The 25,951-nt window shown below is 43.0% G+C and overlaps 1 protein-coding gene across 1 annotated transcript in view; it reads right to left on the minus strand.

The window, feature by feature from the left end:
• The window catches only part of EMILIN2 (elastin microfibril interfacer 2), a 229,160-nt gene that overhangs the window by 91,795 nt on the left and 111,414 nt on the right, over positions 1 to 25,951 (minus strand). Inside the window, exon 4 of the mRNA XM_069219966.1 lies at positions 3,034 to 4,941. Coding sequence (XP_069076067.1) covers positions 3,034 to 4,941 — 1,908 coding nt within the window. The remainder of the gene's footprint in view (positions 1 to 3,033; positions 4,942 to 25,951) is intronic.

A 25,951-nucleotide genomic window follows, 5' to 3' on the forward strand; every position in this document is an offset into this window, starting at 1 on the left:
CCATCAGGCACCGCCTGATTGCCTTAACTGGCCAATCCAACCCTAGTGGGGAATGCCTCAAGTGCAAGACACAAGAGAATAAGGGGCATATTTATACTCTGTTTGTGCTGCTTGCGTGTCATTGTTTTTTGATGCAAAAACGGTCCAAACTTAACTACATATTTATATTTTGACCCTACTAGACCTGTTTAGCGTCAAAATATTGGAGTTAACGTAATTTTTTGGATGCGTGATCCCAACGTGCGTCCTCCCGTCCAAAAAATTACTCTAAGCCCGTAGCGCCATATTTATCCCACACTGCAAAAATGGCGCACGGGTGGGCCTAAATAATGGTGCTAGGCCTGCTTAGCGCCATTTTTTAACACCTGGGTCAAACCAGGCGTTAAGGTACCTGTGGACACATTTCAGTGGCCAAGCACCATGGAATGGGCCCACAGGTGCCCACTCCAAGTCCCAGGAACACTTCCACCCACACCAGAGGGACATCAGAGGACAGGGAACCCTATCCTGGGTAAGTTTAGGTAAGTATAATTTTTTTGGGCTGTGCCATTGGAGGGCCCCTAAATGGCCCCCCGCATGCCAGTGGGTCTAATGGCCATGATCAGGAGACACTGGTCCCCTGGGCATGGCCATTGGGGTGGTGGGCATGACTACTGTCTTTACTAAGACAGTAGTAATTTTTGGGTGCTATTGCGTCAAGAAATGATGCTAGGCTGGTTAACACCATATATATTGGCATTAACCTGCCTAGTGTCATTTATGGCTCCCTAACTCCATTTCTCCCTACCGCCACCCCGCCCTCCCGGCTCGCGTCTTTTCTTTGGATGCTAGCCGATCCTTACCGCCGGCTTGTGCCATTCCATAAATATGGCGCAAGCTGGCAGTAAACATTTTGACGCAACACTGCATTTGCGCAGTTTTGCATCAAAAAGTATAAATATGGGCCAAGTTCCTAAATACAATCTGCTCCTGCAAAGGGGCACATAGGGGCTGATGTAAGAGTCCGTAGCGCCTCCTTGCGCCACATTAACGTCATGTTTTTTACGCTAATGTGGTCCAATGAGGCCAAAATCGCAGTGCAGATTTACAAAGTGGCGCAATGCATGCATTGCGCCACTTTTTAACCCTTTGCTCTACATTATGCCTGCACCAGGGTGTTCATCTGTTAGGGGGCTGAAAAAATGGCGCAAAGAATTCTAAAAGATTTCTTTGCATCATTTTTTTCGGCACTTTTAATGCCTGCTCAGAGCAGGCATTAAAAGGAAGAACACCATTGTTTTCAATGGGCCTCAATGGGCTTTGCAGGATTAGTGTCGAATTTTTTGACGCTAGTCCTGCAAAGCTCCAAACTAGTGTCAAAAGGTTTGACGCTAGTTTCCCTAACTACCTCCATGGTGCGCTGTATCTTAGATACAGCACACACATGGTGGTGTTAGGGGGGTTCAAAGTGGTGCAAGGAAAGTGGCGCTGCACTGGGTGCAGCACCACTTTCCTTAAAGCAGGCCCATAGTTTTGGGACGGAGGTGGAGAAAGTGCTATAAGGGGTGTTGGCAACACAGATTTAGTTGACCACTTGACACCGCAGTTTGCTACACTGGAGATCTAGAGGCAGGTAAACTTGCCAAACATAAAATATCCCTTTTGTTTTGTGGGTTCATAGTTGCACAACGTGACATTATAAGAAATTGGTTAATCAGACCAGACCCTTAAAGGCGAGATGTCTTTCTCGATTAGATAAATATATGGATGCAGAAAAATTGATACATGAAGGGAGGGTGGAGATGTCCTAGTAAATGTAAAAAGAATTGGCCATTATTGACGAATATAATCAAATGACCAGTCTTCCTGCACGCCCATCATTCTGTTTCCTCAGTTCATTTCGAAAAACAGGTAGTTGGTGACTAAATACATTTCTTGAAAACTAGGAGAGTTGTTTGAATGACACCAGTGACCATTTTCCTTTGGGGATGTGATCTACATCGGGAATGTCTGTTCGGAGCAATACACAGTTAAACTCAATATCGGTCTACAGAATAGGCGTAGGCAATGTATTTGTGTTTAAAAAAGCATCACAAAAATGAATCAATAAACTGTTTGTTTGAGAGCCGTATATAAACTTTGATCAAATGTGGACATATACTCAAAGATTTTCTCCAGAGAGCCTTTTGTTAAAATCTACGAATCCTAACAAAGTATTGGTGCAAAAGTAATAGGCTTATGAGAATTAGATTTGATCATCTTTCTTTTTTTAAAGTGATAGGGCTTGGTATGGTACAGCTCTTCGTGTTGGGCTTTGAAGTTTATACAAATGCACCAAACAGAAGTTGGAACATATGCTTTTTGTTTGCATTGCCCTGAGTAAAGAAAAGTTGACTTTTAACTATCCATTGTTACTCCAAAGGTGATGACTTTTGTGATACTGGTATGCACTTGTTGATGGTTATGATATAGTTTATTGATGTTCATTAGTTTTTTAAAACAATTTAAACTTACAAATAAAATTAAATAAATAAAAACTTTCATTATATACAGCCGTGTAGCTGAGGCTAAGATGAAAGAAGTTGCACCCTGCAGCAAGCAAGAGCAACAGCTGCCGCACTCTAGGACAGACGGGACGAAAGAAGAGTGGAACAGAAAGTGATAGAGAGCAAAAGAGAGTTGGAGGAAGTGTGCAGAGAGAGAGCAGAAGAAGAGAGAAAGAAAGAGGAATGGAGATACAGCATATTGTGAATTCATTTTTCTCTTGCCCCCTTTGATGCTCCATTTAACTGATTTTTCTCCAGTCTTTGGAAAGGGATTGGCATAAGGAGCTGTGTGACATCACAGTTGATGGTTGTAATACCAACTGCACCTACTGACTTGTAGCAATAATAGTAATATTTTGACTTATTGTAAACATCTGTGCAGGTCATCAAGGTTAAGTACTGATACGCGAGAAATATGATAATATCCTCTCTCTTACATTAAGGTCATTACAGCTACGCTATGTATTGCAGCACTTTAAAAAAATAAAAGAGGGTAGAATGCACTTACGTGTATCAGGCTGATTTTTTATTAAATCCTGTAGGTCAGTGGTGATTTTGACGATTTGCCTTTCAAATATGTGTGCCGAATTCTTCAGCCCGTGAATGTCAGTAGAATGAGATCTGATGGTTGCATTGATATGATGAACACAGGTCCACAAATTGGTAACATGTTTGTTCAGGCCATCTTTTATCCTCTGCAAGCTGCCAGAAATTGTGTCAAGCTTTCCACAAACCTTCTCCACATGGGACACTCTGGTATCGACCCCGGAGATTTCTTTCTGAATACTTTCAGTAGTTTCCTCACATTTGCCAAGATCTTGACTAACTCCACTGTGCAGCAACTCTAGTTTTTCTCTGAGTTGGTTACAGCATTGATTTTTGGAATCAGAGACCGAGGTCTGATTTAAAACAGTTTCCTGCATCTCTTCCACTTTCTGGAAGATGCCCATTTGTACATTTTTACAAGTAGAGTTGACATCCTGGAGTTGCTCTTTGCAGCTGACAAGATCATCCTGCAGCAATCTGACATCTTCATAAATATTGTTTAGATTCAATCGCAGCAGACCTAAGTCTCCCTGCACAGTCTGAATTCCAATTGTATTTTCCTCTATAAAGTTGAAATTCTTGTACATCGTATCATTTAGTTTTTTCAAGATTGCAAAATTGTCCTCTGCCTTTAGTAACATAACGCTTTGTTTGTAATTGAAGCTGTCAATATTTCTTTGGTAGTCATCATTGCTGTGGGACAACGCTAGACATTTGTCCTGGCAAAGTCTTTCAATTGCATCCATTTTGTCTTTGAGATGGCTCATCTCCATTGTCAGCTGATTTGTAGATCCTGCTTCACTGGGTGGCAGTAGTCCTTGCCCAACATACGTCCCCTCAGGAGATGTGTTATTTGCTACCTCTAATAGAGTTGTTTCAAGCCTATCTTCAAATGACTGTAATTTTCCATCAATTAGAGATTTCAGTGTCTCCACCTCGCTAGCGATATGTTCTCTGAGACTTCCCTCAATGTAGTAACAATGCTCTTCAGCATTTTTCTCAGTCACATTGATTTTAGCATCAAGCTCATCCAGTCTTTCAGTAAAGATGTCTTCAAACTTCTGAGAGCTTATGTGTCTTAGTTCATTGTCAACTCGGACATTTAAGACTCTGTGAGCCTCTGAGACTCTTTCAATCTTTTGATCCAAATTCTTCATCCACTGTTTAAATTCACTATCACCAACTTGTGTCTGATTTGAAGATGATTTAATCTGAGTTTGAAGCTCATTAACTTCCTTAATTATGCCCTTTTCCTTTTCTTGAATGAGTTCTACCAATCCTAAAACGCTGGCTTCATAGTCTTCACATTGCTGTTGGACATTTGTTATTTTATATTCACAAGAGTTTTTCAGATCTGCCATCTTTCTCTCAATGCCATCAAGCATTTCATCTCTGAGGGCCTCAAATTTGTTATCAATGTATGCGTGAGCTGACACAACACTAGACAATGTTGTTTTAGGAACTTGGGCTGCTTCCTGAATTTCTTTTAGCTGCCGTTCATAGCCCACTACTTTCTCATACAGCTCCTCTAGTTTTTCATCCTTAATCTTCAAATCCTCTTTGACCTCAGATAGTTCGGAAATGAGGTCTTCATAGCCTTCTTCCCTTCCTTTACCGCTTGGAGTAGGGAAAAGTATAGTTTCTGTTTCACCACCTAGGGCACCCTCTGTCCTTGGCAGATTGTTTAACCATGGCACTAATATTTTACTGACATCCTCCTGGACTGTGAGCTTGAGGTTTTCATTCACTTCAGCTAGTGATGTTTGTAGATTTAGTACTGTTTGAGTAAGTCTAAACAACTCGTCCTCCAGAAACTGTACCTTTTTTACTTGAGACTCATTGGATTCCTGTGGTCCTTTCTTTGCCTCTGCTGCAAAGCAAATGATAAACACATGAATCACAATTGCTGTCTTTTTAAATATATGTGCAACACATACAAACAACTCAAAAATATAGATGTAAGTGTGTACAATTATACAATTTTGCATCTACCTTAGGCTCTCGCAACACCAAAACTCACTAAATATTATGGTAATTAGCACCACTGTTTGCACATATCAAATCCAGACATTGGTTTCATGTTTTCTTAAAATCAATTGTGTTAGGCTCATCTGCCCCCAAAGAGGGCAGAACTGGTATAAAATATAATCCCCCATGGGGAGCGACCCTTGCCTAAGGGGCCACTTCCCTCATGTCAGATTTCACCCAAAAAAATCCCTGTTGTCTAGATGGTGTACCTGCAGCAGGAACCCTCAGAAAGACATTGAAGGAAAGGAAAAGCTTTTCCTTTCCTTTGATGCTTCTCTGACTCCCCCCCTTCCAGAGGAGAAACTGATCTGTTTCTCCCAGGGACGCATTGGAAGGGGTGACCGCTGATGACCTCAGCATGCGGTGCGCGCTGACATCATCAGATGACAGGGAAGAGGGTCAAGAGTGGCAGCAGAAGCGCTTCGGCTGCCATCCCTGCCATCGCTCCCCTCATGTATCGGGTCGAGAATGTAACGGTTACGTTCTTGGTGCAGCCGAGGACGTAACCGTTATGTCCATGGCACCCAAGGAGTTAATGAGCTCTCCTTCTTTCACGAGGTCCCCAAAAAGTTTTCTTAGTCCCTAATGCCCAGTCCGAGAGAATAATGGATTTTTCTGGAACGTCAACTGAGACTCCAGTGCTAGAGTTTCTTGAGAAGACATTTGTAGTGCATTTCTATGTCCGAAGTGTAAGTATGAATAGGGTGCATTGATTTATGGGTATGTATTTTTGGAGTGTGCAGAAGTATGCTTTTGAGATATGGATTGCTATGCTTTATGTGAGATGTTTGGATATGAGAAGTTGATTGTGGGTTTGATTGGTGGGTTGCTCATTGTTTTGTTGATGTATTATTTATATTTTTGAATCTATTTGCTTATTGATTGATTTCATTATAGGATTTGTGGAAATTCAAGATATTCTAATACTTGTCTGCATAAGGAAGTCTGTAGTGCAAGACGCTACATAAACAAAGACAGGGGTTTCTGAACTAAAAAGTTTCTTTTTCAGGATTATGAGTTTAGTGTACCATGCTCCTAATTGCATGTAAGTGAATACATTCACCAGGGCACATTGCTGCTAGACGGGCATCTGCCTAGTGTTAATTGAAACAGTACAAGGAAAACTGCTGTTTTTGTTGTTACTTTGATTTCAATTGGTTGAAGGTTTTTGCTTTACTTTGACTTACTGAATTCTTCATTTAAGATGAGCAGACAAAGGGTTTGTTTTGTTTAAAATCGATTCAAAAAGGTTTTGCAATTGCTTTCCTGTTCACAAAGAAGTTGCACTGTGATTGGTAGCTGGGCTAGTATTGGTGAGATATCATCATAAAGACGTGTTGTCATTGGTTGCTGACAGACCTGCGTTATGATAGGTTGACCTTTGACAGGGTAGCACTGGGATTGGTTGTTGTTTACTTGTTCGTTTGATTATTTTGAGATTGTTTTGAGCAAATATGATGGGGAATATATTGAAACGTTTTCTGTTGTGCCTGCTGTTGAGGGTCAGAAAATACCTGCATATGAAATGATGTTGGACTTTGGGTTTTACACACATACATGTATTCTGCATTTGACAACACTTTACATTTCCTGTTAGAGGGTACCTTTAACATTAGAAAGCTGCATTTCATAAGGCAAACTGTGAAAGACATGAAGCCAATACCCGAACCTACAAAGTTTGAGGTACTAAATAAATGGGACAGAGTGGTGAAAGAGAAAATGAAAATGTCAAGGCAGGTGAAGGGTGCATTCAGACAGTGGCTAAAGAGTAAATGGGATCCACAAGAGAAATGCTGGAGGGAGGATATGATGGAAAGTGTAAGAGCCTATAGTGCCATAGTTAAACAGATGACAAAAGTAAAGCAAGTGAGGAATGGAGGTAGACCAATTACGCAGATAATAATTTCCTTATTGATTTTTTTAATTCAAGACCACCTCTGTATATAGTCGGAGCAAAAGGGATTAATGGTTTTAGTCCTGGTCCTGACATGGGTATAGAAGGATATAGTACTACTATTGTAGGAGAAGTGGTACCAAGTGCACCAATAGAAACTTGTACTAGTAGAAATACAACAGGCTGTGTACTCAGGTGCAAATTGACTTACCTCCAAGGCAGTGGTGGTTGAAAAGCTTCCTACTGCATTGCCATATAAAAATTGAATTTGATTAAATACTACTGAGACATTGATTTAAATAGGTCGTTAATGTACAATCTTGATGAAATTAAATATTTGATCAAGAAGCAGTGAGATGTGCAAATGGAGCACACCATGAATTAGAGGAATTGGTTGATGAGTGCAAGGTGGACATCAGTAAGATAAAGAATTTAAAACAAAGTTATAAAATTAATTTGACACATGCCAAAATTAAAGAAGTGGTTTAATCACTTTAGGAGCCCATATTAAGGATATGATTGAAAAAATAAAGGACTGAAGTGACTTGAAAAAGTATTAGGAAAGGTGGAAGAAAAGGACACATATATAAAGAAAGAGAAGGGAAATAATGTTAGGGAAAGGTTGGTATAGTGAGTGATTCAGAAGCCAGAACAGGAAGGGTTTTAGAATTCCTGTTAAGGGAACTACATGGAGGTAATCTGGGGCATGTGCCATAAACAAGAGCTGATCTTTATACTTTTTCTACAGATTTTGTTAAATTGAGAGAGGAAACTGGAAGGTGGCACAAGGAAGTACATATGTTGACAAACATATCACATGGTGTTAGGGACTGATATGAATTCATTATTTGATATGAATTCATTATTTGAGATTGTAGTCTTTAGTGATTTCTAGGCTGAGTGTAAAGCAGTGGTTGCATGGCTCACTGAGGAATCTGCTACAGTTGCTCCTAATAATGCACCTTCTGAGGGCATAGCCAATAAGTACAGGCAGGTAATTGAGCAAGTCCAAGTTGTATGGTGTAGTAATAAACAAACCTGTAATGAGGTTACAACAGATGTCCCAGTTTGAATTGGTCAGATGGAGAGCAGACACCAGTTCATTTTGTTAGACTCAAGTCCTGTGAATCTTCTGGGAAGGGATTTGCTTTGCAAAATTAATTGTGTGATTCATTGTACACCAGATGGTGTTGCATCTGAGCTCCAAGATGAAGATTCAGGCCCATATCTATACTTTTTTAGCGCCGCATTTGTGCCGCTTTTTAGCGCAGAATGGGCGCAAACTTGCAAAATACAATTGTACTTTGCAAGTTTGCGCTGTTTCTGCGTCAAAAATCGGCGCAAATGCGGTGCTAAAAGAGTATAAATATGGGCCTCAGTGTTCACAAGACTCTAGAATTCAGTTGTTCCTGGCTTCAATAAAAGAATACCTGCCTCTGGATTTAAGACATACTGTCAAAGATGAGGTATGGAATTTTAATAGAAAGAGATTGGACTGAATAAAAGAATGAAGCCGGTGACTGAAAAAATGATTGAGCAGGGAATGCTGCAGGAAGTACATGGCAGTCCTTGTAACTCTCCTGTAATGGAAATTTAAAAAAAGTGAGTGGTAAGTGTTGCATATTTCAGAATTTGCACAAAATTAATATCATTGTCAACTCATGTGTCCTGTGGCACAGAATCCAGCAGTGATTTTGTTTCAAATTCCTTCAGATGCTGAATGGTATACATTCATTGACTTATACCAAATATTCTTCTCTATTCGTTTACATGAGGCGAGGCAATACTTATTTGAGTTACAGTTTTTGAATAAAGTTCTCACGTGGTGTAGGATCCCAAAATGGTACATTGGAAGTCCTTCAATCTTTAGTTAAATCCTGAATGAAGATCTAGAAAGTTTAAGGTTGCTTTGCAACTTCGTCTTAGAGCTGTATATTGATGATCTCTTAGTAGCATCTGAAACAAAAGCAGACCTTAAACTTGGTATAATTTCCTTGTTAAATTATTTAGCTGACAGAGAACGTAAGTCATTTATCTTGGACATGACATTGAAAAAGGTGTGAGGAAAGTTTCTCTGCAGATCTGAAAAACAGCCCACCAACCACCTATAGGGAGGTTTGGATGTTCTTAAGACTTGTTTTCTACTGTCATCAGCGGCTTACAAACTTTTCCTTGATTGCAAAGCCTTTGGTAGGCTGATGCACAACGATGTACAAGATCCAGTACCACTTGACAAAGAATGTTTTGAAGCATTTAGAAAAAGAGCAAGAAGAGAGGGTTTGTCATGCACCTGCATTTGGAATGCCAGAGTATAATCTAATTTTCTTCTTATTTTGTCACGAAAAGAGTGGAAATGCATTATCAATCTTTACCAAAACGCATGGTGCTTTGATGAGACCCACAGCATATCTATCAGCTATATTGGATCCTATAGCTGTAAGTCTTTCAGAGTGTTTGAAATCAGTGCAGCTGGATAATTTTCCACTAAACAAAGTGAAGGAATAGTGATGGTTCATACTTTAATTGCATGTGTCCCTCACTCAGTGGAGATTCTATTGACAAGAATGAGAACACTGCACGACACGTTATAAGCAAGTCACCCTTGCACTCAAAAACATCTCTATTTAGCAATGTAACACTTTGAACCCAGCAGCACTGCTTCCTATTTCAGACAGAAGTTATGAAGACAGGGAAATTGATTAGAATGATTACATTTATGAGGATCCAGAACATGACTGCATCAAAGTTACTGAGTTGTGTACCAAATCAAGACCAAGCATTTGAGAAATTCCTTTGGAAATAGCCGATCTCACACTATTTGTTGATGGCTGTTGTTTAAGAGGCCAATAAGGAACACTGAGAGTTGTTTATGCAGTATGCTAGATTTCTGTGACTTTGGAAGCTTATTTTCTGCCAAACATAACATAACTTCAGCATGAGTGGCAGAATTGGTTGCACTGACAAGAGTGTGTTGCTTGTCAGAAAATTGAGTGTGACAATTTATACAGATAGCTGGTATGATTCTGGAGTAGTCAATTACCTTAGTCAACTGTGGTCACAAAGAGGTTTTATGACATCTTCTTGGGTTCCTAATAAAAACTGTACATTCTTATGGGATTTGTTGAAAGCAAAATAACAGCCAAAGGAAATTGCGGTGGTCCAGTATGTTGCCTATAAGGATGGGAAGGATTTAGTCGCACTTGGCATCAAGCATGTTGATCAAATGGCAAAGTATTGTGCATTATAAGATAAGACAGTTGTGCAAGAAAATGAGAATGATTAATCAAGAATAAGTACTGCACAAAATAAAGAAAATGTGAATTGTTTTTTATGAGATCAGTCCAAACTTCTTTGAGTGAGTTGAGAGATCTCCAAGAAGAAGCCTCACATGATGAGAAAGGAGTTAAGAAAAACTGGGTTACAAGAAAAATGATCAGAATTTATATGTCAATGCTGAAAATATATAGGTCCTTCTAATTTCAATGTGGCATTAGCATGTAATGGGTAAATACCTCCACCATCAGTCCCACCATCAGACCCTATTTGTAGGAAATATTGAGAAAATATGAGATTCGGAAATGTAACAGAGGACATATGTGTCAGATGTTTGGTGTGCCAAAGAAAAAATCAAGGGGAGATGACCTGACCAGCGATAAATAAGATTGGCGTACCAGAAAGCCTGTTTACAAGACTCCAAACAGACTTTGTTGAATGCCAGTTTGCAATTAAGTACATTTTAGTCATTGCCAACTTGTTTTCTAAATGTGTCAAAGCGTGTCACATCTGGAGGTCAGATAGCCTTAAAGTTGTCAGATTGTTATTAAGGGTGTTAATACCTCATTTTGACCAACCAACTATTAATAAATAATGTGTACAGCGTTCCAGATCAGGAAAGATTTCACTGTAGTTATTGTCCACAATCTTCAGGTGTAGTAGAGAGGGTTAATGTAACTCTAAAGAATAAACTGGCTAAAGCATGTGCTTCAACTAGTTTCAAAGGGCCCAACACTCTTCCTCCTGTTTTGATGAGAAGTACGCTCGACAGAAAGACTGGTTTATCTCCCCATTAAGTGATCTTAAGAAGGGCAATGAGTCTTGCTTATCTTACCTCAGCTGCATTAGTTTCAATAACTGATTACATTGTGTCAAATTACTGCAAAGGTCTGGCTGATATTGTGAAATCTGTCTCTCATCAGATGAATATGACAACAGAAGCAACCAAGAACATTCCCTGTCATGGTTTGTGAGAAATTGGGTTGTTGGTTGACTGGGGAGTGAGCCTAGGTCAAGCAGCAGCCACAACCTCTTGCAGGGTGAACCACAAAGAGTCACTAAATTAACCTGTGGTTAATCCTGAGTAGCTTGGCACAAAAAGCAGTCAGGATTAACTCAGAGGCAATGTGTAAAGTACTTATGCAGCACACAAAGAATGATACATAGGGTAAATCTTAATAAATCATTTGACTCCACAAACCATCAAATCCAATTAGTAGAACCAGAGTTATGATTTTTTTAAAGTTTAAGGTTCAAAATAGTGTTTAAAAGCAAAAAGTGCCAACCGTGAACAACTGATCACGCTAAACCAGGGCAAAGTCAAAAATGAAAGCCGACTGTGATGGAGCACATTTTGGATAAACGAAGTGGGTTGAGCCCGTTCAGTGCCTACCTTTGGACTTGGAATTTTTTTGAAGAAAAGGTCTCTGAGAAGGTAGAAGTTTAGCATGGGAAGGCTGCATGAGTGTCCCAGGAGGGAGCGTCATCATCGGATAGCTGTGGAGTGAAGCAGCGGTGAAGCTTTTTACCTTCAGAGTTAGGCCCATATTTATACTTTTTTTTAGCGCCACATTTGTGTCATTTTTTGACGCAAAAGCAGCGCAAACTTACAAAATACAGTTGTATTTTGTAAGTTTGCGCCGATTTTGCGTAAAAAAACGACGCACATGCAGCGCTAAAAAAGTATAAATATGGGCCTTAGTCGTCAAGATGGAAGTCGAAAATTTCCAGAGGGACGAACCAGAAGGCTTTAGCCTAAGACAGTTCCACCGGGTTAGATACCCCTTTGGCAAAGGACTGCTGAATGTGATTTGTTGAGAAGAACGTAGTGGGAGAAGCTGCAAAGTCAATGTGACCGGGGATGCACCTCTAGCGGATAGGCAAGCAGGTTGGTCAAAGTCTCCTCCTGGATTCTCAATGTACTTTTTGGCCAAATTTTGTCTAAGTCCTCAGTTTTAGAAATTGTCCAGCCAGGCACCTTTAACACCACAGCTAAGGGTCCCGGAGTGCATGGAGGTCTCGTGGAGGTGCAGGACTCACTCATGGTGGGTCCAAGTACGGGCTTAAGATGGTGGGAGCCTGTTCTGTCCCTGTGGCTCTGAATTGGAGGCTAGCAAACTAGCCCTGGAGTCCCTTCTAGAAGTCCTGGGTGCAGGTAAAGATGCAGGGATGAACAGCACGGCTGGCCTATGAGGCTTCAAGGGAGGCATCACACAGCAAAGCAGTCCTTCCAGGTACAGCAGCAGACTGGTAGAGTGAACAGCAGGTCACAGCAGGAGACAGACCTCTGAGAGTCCCTCCACAGGTCTAGTAGTGAACTGAGGAGTGGGTCTGAGAGCCCTATTTTGATAGCAACACCACAAAATAGAATGATGGATGGGGTGTTGAAACTTTTCAAACACTCACCCTTAGTCACAGATCTGGGTTTAATCCATCATTATTTTACTCGCAACGTCACCCCATTTGGGACCCAGCCATATGCAAATCAGTCTTGACTCTGGTCCCCATGGAAGCAGTCCAGCTCGAACTGCCAAGCCAGATCCTCCCTGGACCGGAAACAATCATCCTGAGACCGGTTTCGGGGTATCACCCCTCACCAGCCAGGCTAGTTTGACTCCAGTGGCGCAGCGAGCAAGGTACCCCTATCTGGGTATATCTGAGCCACTTAGGGCGTGCATAGCAACACCACAAAATAAAATGATGTTAAAACATTTCAAACACTCACCCCCAGTCACAGATCTGGGTTTAATCCATCATTATTTTACTCGCCACGTCACCCCAGTTGGGACCCAGCCATATGCAAATCAGTCTTCACCGTGCTCCCCGTGGAACAGTCTCTTGTAGCTCACCCTTAGGGAGGTTATCAACATTCACCAGCTGCATCTCCATAGTAGAGGAAGGTAGGGCTACTTAAATTTAGAAAAAAATTAAAGCAGCTAATAGAGACTGGGTATATTTTAAAAATAGGCCAGTTCTAATGCTAAATTATTTATTTGGGATTTTTGTGTAACACAAGTCACTGTATTTGTAGGAGGCTGGCCCAGTACATGTTGTACACCTATATGTGAGGCATCCTGTACTGACTCCAGGCAACCTTTAGTGATAGTGTAGGTGGCTCAAGATAACCAGAACTCTCTTAGGGGTAGCAGTGGAGAGCAGCTAAGGCTTATCCTGGAGGGTGTAAAGCAGTTGCAAATACCACACAGGTCATTCAGTGATGCACACACAGGAAAGAACCACACCAGTGTTAGAAAAATGTGTTATATTTACTGTAGCGACACACTCTAGAACTATCTTTGGTGCATCTGCTAACCGGAGATATGGACATACAAAATTATACTTAGCAACCGATAAGTAAAGGCATAAAACAACATTGGCCCCTTTGAGGGGGCAAACCATATACTAAAAAAATGGAATGCAAAAATCCCTCCCAACCCACACTACCACCTGAATGCCTTTAGGATTGGGGAAGTACTACAATCTCAAAGTTAAGTAGGTAGGATTCCCCCCAGGCGCCAGTGTGCATAGCAGTAATCTTGAGTCAATTTCTTTGGGCTAACATGAGGAAGGCGGTGTTTGAGTTTTTGAGGTATAGGACTCTTTCCAGAGGACCCAAAGAAAACACGTTGGGACAAGGGAGGTTGCATAGTGCCCCAACAAGTGGATACAAAGAAAAGTGGAGTACCTACACACGGGAGCCTAGGTGCATATGGGCAAAGTTGTGTCAGATCCTCCCGTTGAAGTCAATGGGGATCTCGGGTGTCCAGCTGCTGTTGTGACCAGTGGACCAGGTCGGTGGAACTCAGGCATGGATTTCTGAAGAAGGAGACCTAGGGAAAGAGGGGACAAAGTGCAGGCCACCCGAGGTGACCAGGCAGTGCAGGAGGGAAATGCCCACCTTCCTTGGAGTTACTTTCCTGCTGGACGGTGGATGAAGAAGTGCAGCTTTGGAGTCCCGATGATGCAGGAAGATTCCAGGAGTCATCCACAAGCTGTCCCGTCTAATTGCAGAGGGGTCAGTGGTCAGCAGGACCACCAACAAGCCTTGGCAAACGCAGGTAAGAGTTGCACAGAGTTTGCAGGATTTGTGGAGACCAGCAAGGTCCAGGTGACACAAACTTGGCAGGTAGATCAGGACCAACCCTCAGCATGTAGGAAAGCCAGCAGGAATAAATGGAGCCCTCAGCAGGACCCTCTGGCAGCAGGCACAGGGAGGCCTCAGCAGCATAGCAAAGAGGAATGCCCATGTCCCAGGAGTTGCAGAGAGGATGTCGTTTTTAGAGCTGGAGAGTGCTGAGGCTGGGAGTTCTTGGAGCTAGGATGTCTCCAGACTGGAGAGCCCACAAACCTTGGCAACGTTAGGCAGACGTGGTGCACAGGGGTTCCAGCCAAACAGCTCCCGCAAGGGACCACAGACTTCCCCGTTGGAAGGAAGATAGGTCAGACCTCTGGAGAGCCACAGAACCACCACCTGTGTTATAGAGTCTTGAGGAGTCTGTGGGAAAGCAAAAGCCACAAGCCAGTCATCGTCGCTGAGGTGCCTGCAGATGCAGGGAGTGACTCCTTCCCTCTTCTTGCTTTCCTAAGTGCACGCAGAGTCCCAGTGACTCTGGAGGATGCTACGGGGTTGCAGAAGGTCTTTCAGAACTTGGCAACAAAGTTGCAGTAGGAGCCCTACTACTAGTTATAGTCTTGCTCTTGGTTCCAGCGAAGAACATCAGCGGTTCCTGTGTCCAGGTTGCAAAAGTGCCTTGCAGAGGAGACTTTGGATGGTTCCTGAAGTCTTGCAGACGAATCTAGGGTCCCACCCTCAGGTGAGCCCTTAAGCAACCCAGGAAGGGGGTTGGATACTTTCTATAGGGACCCACCTATCACGAGGGGTCAGGGATGTAACCCAGCAGGATTAACTAGTCAGATGCTTCCAGGGGCCTCTGTTCATCTAATTTCCAGAATGGCAGAATCAAGTGACCACCTGGTAGAGCTCTGTGCATCTCCCTAGTGGAGGAGCTGGACAGGGGGTGGTCTCTCCCCTCTCCTTTGTGTGGTTTCACACCAGAGCGGGGACCTGGGATTCCTGCACTGGTGCAAATAGGTTTATGCAAGGAGGGTGCCAAATGTGCCCTTCAAAGCAGTCTGGTGGTGCCAAGAGGCACCCCACCCCAGCCCAGAGACACCTGTTTCTAAAGAATTGGTGGTCACACCTCTACCCTACTGGAAACCCTTTGTTCTGCCTTCCACAGCCTGAGCTAAGCTCAGCAGCAGGAGGGCAGAACAGTGCCTGGGGTCGGCAGCAGCATGGGCTGGCATGCATACCCTGCAAGGCTGTACAGGCAGAGTTTGGGGGAAAACCCTAGACAACCACCAGAGTACATGGTACAATGCAACCAGCACTGGAATTGGTGTAGTTGCATGATTCCAACATGTATGATACCAAACATGCATATGTTCGGTGAAACCATTATGTAGCTGGACAACTTGTGTTGACCAGTGTCCACTACATACCTTAAGATGGCTTCTCAGGACTTACAAAGCCGAGGAAATGGAGTCTTAGGTTTGAAGGGGCACCTCTACTCATGAACGGTGCCCTCACACTCAGAACCATGCACCCTGACTTTGGGCTGAAGGGCCTACCTTAGGGGTGACTTACAGTGTCGGAGTGTAGTGACCATGATATAAGGCAAACCTTAAATCTGGAGTGAAAGGTTCATGCACTATTTCACATGGGCTGCAATGGCAGGCCTGTAGTCACAGTTTGCATGGGCCCCCGTCGGTGGTGCAATACATGCAGCAGCCCGTGGGGGACCCCTGGCGTACCAATGCCCTGAGCTCCTATGTACCATATACTAGAAACTTACATTGGTGCACCAGTATACAAATTGTGAGGTGTAAACGTTACCATATAACTAAATTTAGGAGAGTGCACTGATACTGGGGTCCTGGTTAGCAGGATCCCAGTGTACTACAGTCTAAACATACTGACACCAGGCAAAAAGTGGGGCAACTATGCCAGAAAGATGCTGCTTTCCTACAGTACGGCACTGCACACACACAAGTCCTGATCCACAGCAGTGAACACCAATGTGAGAAATTGGGTTGTTGGTTGACTAGGGTGTGATCCCATGTCAAGCAACATCCACAATCTCTTGCAGTGTGAACCACAAAAAGTCAATAAATTAACCTGTGCTTAACCCTGGGTAGCTTGGCACAAAAAGCAGTCAGGCTTAACTTAGTGACAATGTGTAAAGTATTTATGCAGCACACAAACAGTAATAACGTGAAAACACAACACAATAAATATCCAAAACTAATTTAGAAAACTAGAGTAAAATTATTTGACACCAAAACTCCAACATCAAAATCCAATTAGTAGAACTGGAGTTATGATTTTTTTTAAGTTTAAGGTTCAAAATAGCACTTAAAAGCAAAAAGTGCCAACCGCGGACATCTGGTCACGCTAGATCGGGGCAAAGTCAAAAGTTAAAGCTGACCATGATGAAATGCCATTCGGATACACGTACTGGATTGGATTCGGTCAATGCCTACCTTCAGATTTGAAACATTTTTGAAGAAAAAGTCTTTGAGAAGGTAGACATTCAGCAGGGCAAGGCTGCAGGAGAGTCCCAGGAGGAAGCATAGTTGTCAGATAGTCGTGGAGCGAAGCCACAGTGAAGATTTTTACCTTCAGACGTAGTCATTGAGATGGAAGTTTTATATCCCCAGCGGGACGAAGCAAAAGGCTGAAGCGGAAACAGTTCCACAAGGTCAGACACCCCTTTTGTGAAGGAGTGCTGAAGGGGATTTTCTGCTGCAGAGAAGAACGTAGTGGGAAAAGCTGTGAAGTCAATCTGATCAGTGATGCTCAACTGGTAGATAGGCAAGCAGGTTGGTCTCGGCCTCCTTCTGATCCTCAAAGCAGTTTTTGTCCCCAGTTTTGGAAATTGCCTATCTGGACATCTGTAACACCACAACCAAGGGCCCAGGATTAAATAGAGATCTTTTGGGGGTTCAGGGTTCACTCAGGCTGGATCCAGGTGCAGGTTCAAGATTATGGGAACCTATTACGTCCTTGTCTATCTGAACAGGAGGCCACCAAGCTAGTCCTTGGAGTCACTTCTGGGTGTCTTAGGTGCAGATGAAGATGTAGGGCTCAACAGCAGGGCTGGCGTATGAAGATTCAAGTTAGGCTCCAGGCAGCAAAGCAATCCTTCTAGGTACAGCAGCAGACTGGTAGAGTGCACAGCAGGTCGCAGCAGCAGGCAATCCTCTGAGAGTCATTCCACAGGTCCAGTAGTAGACAAAAGAGTGGGTTTAAGAGCCCTATTTTAAACCCTGGTGCCCTGCTCCTAGAAGGGGTGCCCTGCTGCTAGAAAGTGGGAGAAGTTTCCAGAAAGGTTCTTTGAAGTTCCAGAAGTTTCTACTTCCCTGTCCTGGCTCCGAGCTGTCTAAACTGACAATACAAGGACATTAAGCCTAATGTGTGGTGGCGGGACACAGCCTATTAAGGTGCAAGTGGGGTTGTGCTCAACTCTGCCTCCCACCCCCATTACCCCCCTCCCATCCAGCCAATGAAAGGGCCATTCAGGCTCTGCTAATCCCACTATTGTGTGACTGTCTGCGTCAAATTCACAAAGTCTCAACTGTCAGTTACACCCAGTCTCGTGACCTAAGGCAGGCTGCAGGCACAGAGGGCTAAGGACAGAAGAGTGCCAACTTTGTAAAAGTGGCATTTTCAAACTTGTAATTATAAATTTGAATTCGACTTTGCCCTCAAAGAGGGTTTATCATTGCAAGTGCATAGGTACCAAAACATGACATAGCTACCTCCTCTGGTTTAGGAACTGCAGCTTATTAAATGTAATAAGGAAAGGAAACCCCAATGTTATTCTATGGAAAGTGTAGGCCTCACATTAATGAAAAATACATTTGGGAGTTTTTCACTACTAGGACATGTAGAATTTAAGCGTGCATGTCCTACCTTTTAATTACAGAGCACCCTGCCCTATGGGCTACCTAGGCCCTACCTTTGAGGTGACCTATATGTAATAAAGGGGGAGTTTAAGGCTTGGCAAGGTGTTTAAAATGCCAAGTTGACATTGCAGTTGATGCTGCCTTCAGGCTGCAACGGCAGTCCTGGGACATGTTTTAAAGTTCTATTTAACCGGGTGGCACAATAAGTGCTGCAGGCCCACTGGTGGCATTTAATTTACAGGCCCTGAGTATATGGTATAACTCTCTACATGGGGCTTACAAGTAAATTAAATATGTCATTCAGGGGTATGCCAATCAAACCATGTTTAGGGGAGTGAGAACAAGCACTTTAGCACTGGTCAGCAGTGATAAAGCGCACAGAGTCCTAAGGCCAACAGAGAAGAAATCCAGAAAAGATGGAGGCAGGTAGGCAAAATGTTTGTGGAAGACCACCCTAATGCTGGCAAGTCTAACACAGTTTCAGTTCAAGAGATTGGGTCGTGGTCCGGAAGGGGGTGTTATCATGGCTATGCAGATTAAACAACTCAAGATAAGGTTTACCCCTCTTCCTGTTCCGTTTTCATCTTGCCCTACGCCCCCTAGCTACTAGCTACTGCTTTATGAACATCAGGCATTTTAATTAGGGTCCCCTCCCAGGTAGTACAGGAAGAGTATTTTCTGTATGGGGATGACATCCTTCTAACAATATCTAAATCACAAACATCCTACCTGCATTGATATGAATTTTAAACGTATCCTCTCAGTTCTATGGATTCAAAAACAAATGTGGAAAAAGTGAAGCAATGGTAATCTCAATTTGTATGACTAGAGCCGCCATAGCGGACTTCCCGATGAAGGGAGTACGAAAAGGTCTGTGCTACCTAGGCCTCTTATTAGCCGAAGCCTCTCAGGCACAGTGGATGATAAAAACCTTGCACTAATTACCAAGATGTAGGCATTTATGAGAGATGGTCCCAGCTCCACCTCTCTCTATGGAAGAGAGCTCAAGCAGCCAAAATGGTAGTCGCCCAGAGATTCAACTACGTCTGTGGGATGTTACCTATCCTGATCAGAAACCCACAGCTTAACAGAATAAACTCGACCATTAAATTCTTTATATGGGGAACCTCAAAACTTAGATTGAAACCAAGCAAATGATATGCCCCCAACACAGCAGGAGGCTTACACATGCCCCATGTGGGCACCTGTTACTATGCCAACCACCTTTCTCAGCTAACATACTTCAGTGGGGTAACAGCGGAACCACTGCTTTGGGAAGGCATGGAATACAATATTAGATTGTGACCGTAACCTAGACACAATATATACAAAAACTGGCCACCACAACACTTGACAGACAATCCTATTGTGCCCTGCATGATTCAGTTTTGGAAGACTGTACATAAAACACTTAAAGTAAACACTTGAAGTAAAAGTAGACCTTGGGTTACACATGTCAACCCTCTCTAGAATAAAGAAGGCATATAAATAGGTGGCTCCAAGGCAAACTGGAAATTGGGAAAACGGCAGGCGTTCACCCTATATTACTCATGAATGTTTGACTCCATACGAAAATTAAATGAACTGGTAACAAACTTCAACCCAATACAATACTGGAAGTGCTGTCAAACATCACATTGCATGAGCAGTCACCTGGGTAAAGGGCCTATACACAGTACAGTGTCAGTACGTACATAGAGAAAATGGGGGGGTTTACAGAAACAATCTACGGTTTATGTAGGCTGTTAGTAGGTCAACTTTACTTTAACCCAGTGACGGCGACTGATAGGTCTTCTGCCAAGGAATATTAAAACATGGTAACTCCTCTGATGACTGCAAAGAACTATTAGAATCACATAATAGGCTTCTGTGAGGAGCGAGGCTTAAATTCTCTTTTTTCAATTTTCCACAGCAGGTACAGAACTCCTGCACACCTACATAGAGTAGACCTATTGCATCACGCTGTACGTTAGCGGTTCAAACAGACTGATTGAGATCTGATCCACTTTCTGTGGGAATGACAGTGCATTAATCCTTTCTGGACAGACAAATGGAATACAAGATCACCCAGTGACAATGATCCATTGACGCTTCAATGGTACTTTAAAAGAATGCCAAACGCTCCTCTATGTCATATAGCCTGCGTTCTCATTGAGTCTGCTTAGGTGCGAGTAAACCTTCATCATAAAACAGTGTCCCTACAAACTCTGTGTAACCTATGTATAGCAAAAGGACAAAGTGAGGCTTAATGTTTTGTCTTAAGGAACCTCGCTGTACGCTTTTTGGTGGTTGCTAAACCTCTTGCTGGTATTTCCGCCTATGTTTTTGCAGAGGTACACTCTGCCGTCTCCACATGGTGTGTCCTTGTCATCAAATCAAAAATAAAGGATTGTTCAAATTGTCTATGGGTAAAATAAAAAGGGCATATGAGATCCCCTTATTTGAAAATTAAATAAAGAGGCTGCTATATATGTCCTTTCATTTTATGGTAATGTCAAAAAGCTTCAGTGATTTCTATCGGCACTTCCGCCAGGCGCAATTATCAGGATTCAAACGTTAAGGGGCATATTTACAATATTTTGGCCCAGGGTAGTGACGCAAGGGCTCTTGCTGCGCTGCCCTGCTTTAAAAAAAGGCAGGAATGAGTCATATATATATATAAGATACGGCACATTCCTATCTTCTTCCACTGCGCTGGAGCACAATTGGCAGCCATACACCAACACAGACACCCTAGCACCACTGTGCAAGGGTGTCTGTGTTGCACGAATGATTGTTTTTGTGTAGGAAGGGACACCTACCAGCACAAAAACAACCAATGGAGGGGTTTCCTCCTTCTATGTGTGCTGCAGAATGCAGCACACATGGAAAGAAGAAAAAATTAGGTGAAATAAAGCTATTTCTCCTCAGTATGCCTACCCTTGGGAGGCATAGGCTTTTGACGCATTCCAGGGTTTATATATCTTTTTAAATCTGGGAATGCGTCAAAATCCATGGGTGTTGCATAGGAATACCCACAGCAACGCCCATGGCATGCCTCCCTGTCACAGAGTAAGGCAACACAACAACTTTCACTGAGTTGCATTGCTTTATATCCACAAGGCCATGAACAGCCACGCAAAGAGACTTTGCATGGCCTTGTAGATATGGGCCTGCACCGCTGGAGAGTAAAAAAAAAGTGACGCATCGGCGGAACAAGACACTTGTAAATATGGCTCTAAGGGCCAGATGTAGGTACAAACCAATTTGCGACTTGCAAATTGCGAGTCCTTCCGACTCGCAAATTGCAACTCGCAAACTGGTATGCAGAAAGGTGTCCCAGACACCTTCTGCGACTCGCTATGGGGTCGCAAAGACCCACCTCATGAATATTTATGAGGTGGGTCGCAGTTTGCGACCCCATAGCGAGTCTAGGCACTCACGGGGATGGTGCACTGCTGGAGACAGTAGACCACCATGTCCGTGACTGCTTTTAAATAAAGCAGTTTTTTTTTTCTCTTTGCAGACCGTTTTCCTTAAAGGAAAACGAGCTGCAAAAAGAAAAAATACCGAAACCTTTTTGTTTCGTTTTTTTCAGAGCAGGCAGTGGTCCATAGGACCACTGCCTGCTCTGAAAAAATATTTTTGTGAGCATTCCCTTTTGCGAATGAGTTACCATCCACTTCAAGTGGATGGTAACTGCGAGTTGGTTTGCGACTGCTTTCACATTCACAAAGCAACTCTACATCGTGATGCGGTCGCAAATAGGAAGGGAACACCCCTTCCTATTTGCGAGTCGGAATCACATTTTGCGAGTCGGTACCGACTCGCAAAATGTGAATCTGCATCGCGTTCAGCCTTTTGCGCCTCGCAAACTGCATTTTTAGCAGTTTACGATGCGCAAAAGGCTTCCTACATCTGGCCCTAAGTACCTAATTGACTCTATGATACATAAATACAAACAATATGTGTGCAGTTCAAGGTCACTCTGCCAGGTCAGACCTCGGCTGGTTGATTCTGGCGATCTCAAACTCTACACGATCTACTGTGTGGTTGCAAGGAAACTATGTAGTGACCTAGTTGGGTTAGGCACATAAGAATGTGGTCATCTGATGATCTGCTCAATTCTCCTTGATTAATTCAGTATGCGTTGAAGACATTGATGGATGCTGCTAGAAACTCTTCTGAAGGGAGTCTATGCCCTAGTGCAACTGATTGCACAATGCAAAGTTCCTTTCTTATGACCATTAGTAGATCCCTTGGTCTTTTCTACAAAGTGCTTTAATTTGTAAAATAATGTCTTTACAATTATCATCAATCACTACCTTCAAACTCCCGAATAATTGCTCATTTCAGAATTTTCAATGGTGGTAATTCTGGCACTTCTCAGAGCATCTTTGTGATACTCGGGAAATAGGATGCAAAATCAATTTGTTAAAATGAACCATACGGATGTTCTAGCCATCTCCTGAATTCTTCCAATGCAAATATCTGTGACTGTAGTGCAAGGACCATATTGTGAACCACACTTGCACTCAGCTTCCCTCAACTTGCTGCACAGCAATTCGTGTCCCCCTGGCACTTAGGCCCGTAGTTATACTTTTTGCGCCGCATTTGCGTCATATTTCGACGCAAACGCGGCGCTAAAAAAGCATAAATACGGGCCCAAGTTTCCCCCTTCCCTTAGAGCAAATCTTCGCTTTGATTTTTGAAAGAGTTTACACGCACCTTTTCAGTGCTGACCTCAGTGTTTTAAATGTGACATTTCTTGGCAACGATTATGAAATGAACTCCCTTTACTGTTTTTAAAAGGAGTTTCAATACTCCAGGGAAGACGTTTGCTGCCAGTTCCGACACAAAGCACCTGGCTAGCAATTGGCACAATGTTCGCTGGATGATCGTCCCCGGGTCCCGTAAAGCGCGTTTGTAGAGCTCTCCTTCCCAGGTGTGCTGGTAACTCGCTTGCACTTCCATTTTACTGGTGAAATGTGACACGCTGGTGTGTGTTGGATATACCCAAACAAATAAGTGCTCTTTGCCAGAGGTCGATCTTTTGACGCATGCTCGGGAAACTGACGCTGTCAGAAAGTACAACCCAGAAATATTGCTATTACCCAATTTATGATTCTCAGTTACTGACTTCTGAGGAAGGGATGGCAGAGTCTGCCTTGTCGAGATTCAAACTCATGAGTATCAATACCAGCAATGACGGTTTATCTCACTGAGGCCTACTGCAGCTTATTTTTGCAAGGAACAAGTGTTCTTCTATAATAAGCACTACCCATTCAATGACTAGTCCACCACTAAGAGTGTGGTGAACAGCCTGGAACTGCCCTTAGCTCAGAGTACTCACGGTTAGTTCTAATGCGAAGTTCACAACGGACTACACCCCACGTAAACCTAATTCAGGAGGACAAATATACTACCTGGAGTTGTTCACTTTCAGACCATGTCCAAAGGCTACTGTAGTGTAGTTCTTTTGGGTATGTCGCAGGGTGAGCACATGCAACTAAAGGTGGTTTGGATTATCGGACATGGGAACCATTGGCTGTGAGGTGCCCTAGTGTTATGTCTTCTGTGCTTTTTCAGCAGATAAAAAAATAGAAAATGAGGATCTAGTAACCATTTCAGTCAACTCGATTGTGCCCCTTCCGCATTTGTTTTCGATGTCAGTGACATATGATATACATTCCCAATGGAACTTGGAGCCCGATTTGGGTCTTGGCGGAGGGGAATACGCTTTATTATGATCCCATTACATCCTTTGGAGATCAAAATACGAAGGACGGGATATCTGCCACCTTTGTGACGGAGTACTCCATCCGCCAAGATCTAAATCAGGCCCTTGGTCTACGGATAGGGTCCTTCACTGCATTGTATCTCATCTATTTCTTGCTAGTAGCACTCGTATACTACCTGCTTCCCTTTTATGAGGCACAGAACTGCTTCTCCGTGCGAGAGTCAAGTGCTATTTCATTGACTGTACTTGGTTAATAGAACATGGATTCATAGTGCAGCCCAGATGGGAAAACATTTTGGTGCTGTGCCTTTACCGTTTCTTGCGCCATTTCCACTTTCCTTGTCAATAAAAGTAAAATGTGCATTTTTTAACCCGACGTGCTTTATCCCCGAGCCATGCTTATGCTTTCTCATGGGAGTACATGGATGTTTCCTCTGAAAACCTTCAGAGGCCATACCCTCTAGGATTATGATTGAAATTACTATGGATATCGCACAGTCTTAAAAATTAGAAAAACTTCACTCTTTGTGATACACAGATTAACCATTTCACCCTTATGTTTTCCTCTTTTCTGAAGTATTAACAAAGCCAGTAGGTTTGGCTTTACTCTTTTAATGCATGCATACTGAATTTGTGCATGTACGTTTTTCATGCACTACCATATTAAGCCAGACCTACTGATTTTTCCAAAGCTTGTCTTGTTTTATGGAGCTGGACTGTATGGTGTGTGTGTGTGTGTCTGTGTGTTTGTGTGTGAGTGTAAACATATGTGTATGTGTTGACCCCCACATGATCCCTGAATAAAAACCTATTACTGAAAAAAAAGGATTATTTTCTTTTTAGAATGTATGTATGAAATGAAGATTTTAGTGTGTGATGATGCAGTGTGCTTTTGAGATGTAAAATAGCTTCCTATGCATTGCAATGTAAGCACTTCAAAGGAGGTAAAATGATGCATCAAACAGCCAATAGCACATAAAGTGAAACAGAATACTCCTCACCGTCAGAGCCACAGCCCACTTTATATACTTTAAAGAATTGGTACCAACAGATCATCATGCCAGACCTAAGAAGCATTGGCAAAGCCAACAGGTCTCCTCTATACAAGAGCTATTAGCTTAGCTTTGGCAATGTGTTTTTGCCAATTTATATACCAGTTTAGCTGCTGTTCAGCATGGCTAAAGGTTAGTGGCGCGATGTGTCATAGAGTGGAGTGGGGGAGCAGAGTGTCGGAGAGTGGATTTGTTGGAGTGTTGTGAAGTGAGGAAGGGGCATTAGAGATTCATAGAGCTGAGTAGAAGAGAGAAGAGTTCAGTGGCAGATAGTGTTGAGGAGTGGAGTGGGGGAGCGGGGTGAAATAGGGTGGAGTGTATTGAAGTAGACTGAGGTAGTGGAGTGAGGTGGATTGGATTGGAGTTGTGTGGGGTTGAATGGGATACAGTCAGGTGGATAAGATTGGGGTAGAGCGGGGTGGATTGGAGTGGGATGGTTTCGATCTGGGTGGATTAGATTGGATTGGATGGGGTTGGGTGGTATGGAATGAAGTGATAGAACTGGGGTGGGGTGGAGTGGATAGGACTGGAGTAGGGTGGATTGGATTGGAGTGTGGTTTGGTGGACTGAACTGGATTGGAGTAGTTTGTGGTGAATTGGATTGGAGTGGGATGAAGGGGTTGTAGTTTTATGATTGGGTAGGGGTTAATGGATGGGTGGGGTATAGGGTGGTACAGATATTTTGAGGGTTTGGGGCTTGATGAAGGTATTGGGTAATAAGGGTGTTTTTAGGGTTAAGGGTGGGTAAGGGTAAGGATAAGGATATTGGTTGGTAAGAGTATTTTTCGGGGTTAGGTGTGGATTAAGGTATTGGGTGATAAGGGTGTTTTAGAGTTTAGAGATGGGTAGGGGTATTGGATTAAGTTTGATTAGGGTGGGATGGATTTGGGGTGGATTGGAGTGTGGTAAATTACAGTGGCATGGGTGGATTCGATTGAGTGCTGTG

This window comes from Pleurodeles waltl, chromosome 2_2 (assembly GCF_031143425.1).
Source record: "Pleurodeles waltl isolate 20211129_DDA chromosome 2_2, aPleWal1.hap1.20221129, whole genome shotgun sequence".
In the NCBI taxonomy this organism is placed as follows: Eukaryota; Metazoa; Chordata; class Amphibia; order Caudata; family Salamandridae; genus Pleurodeles; species Pleurodeles waltl.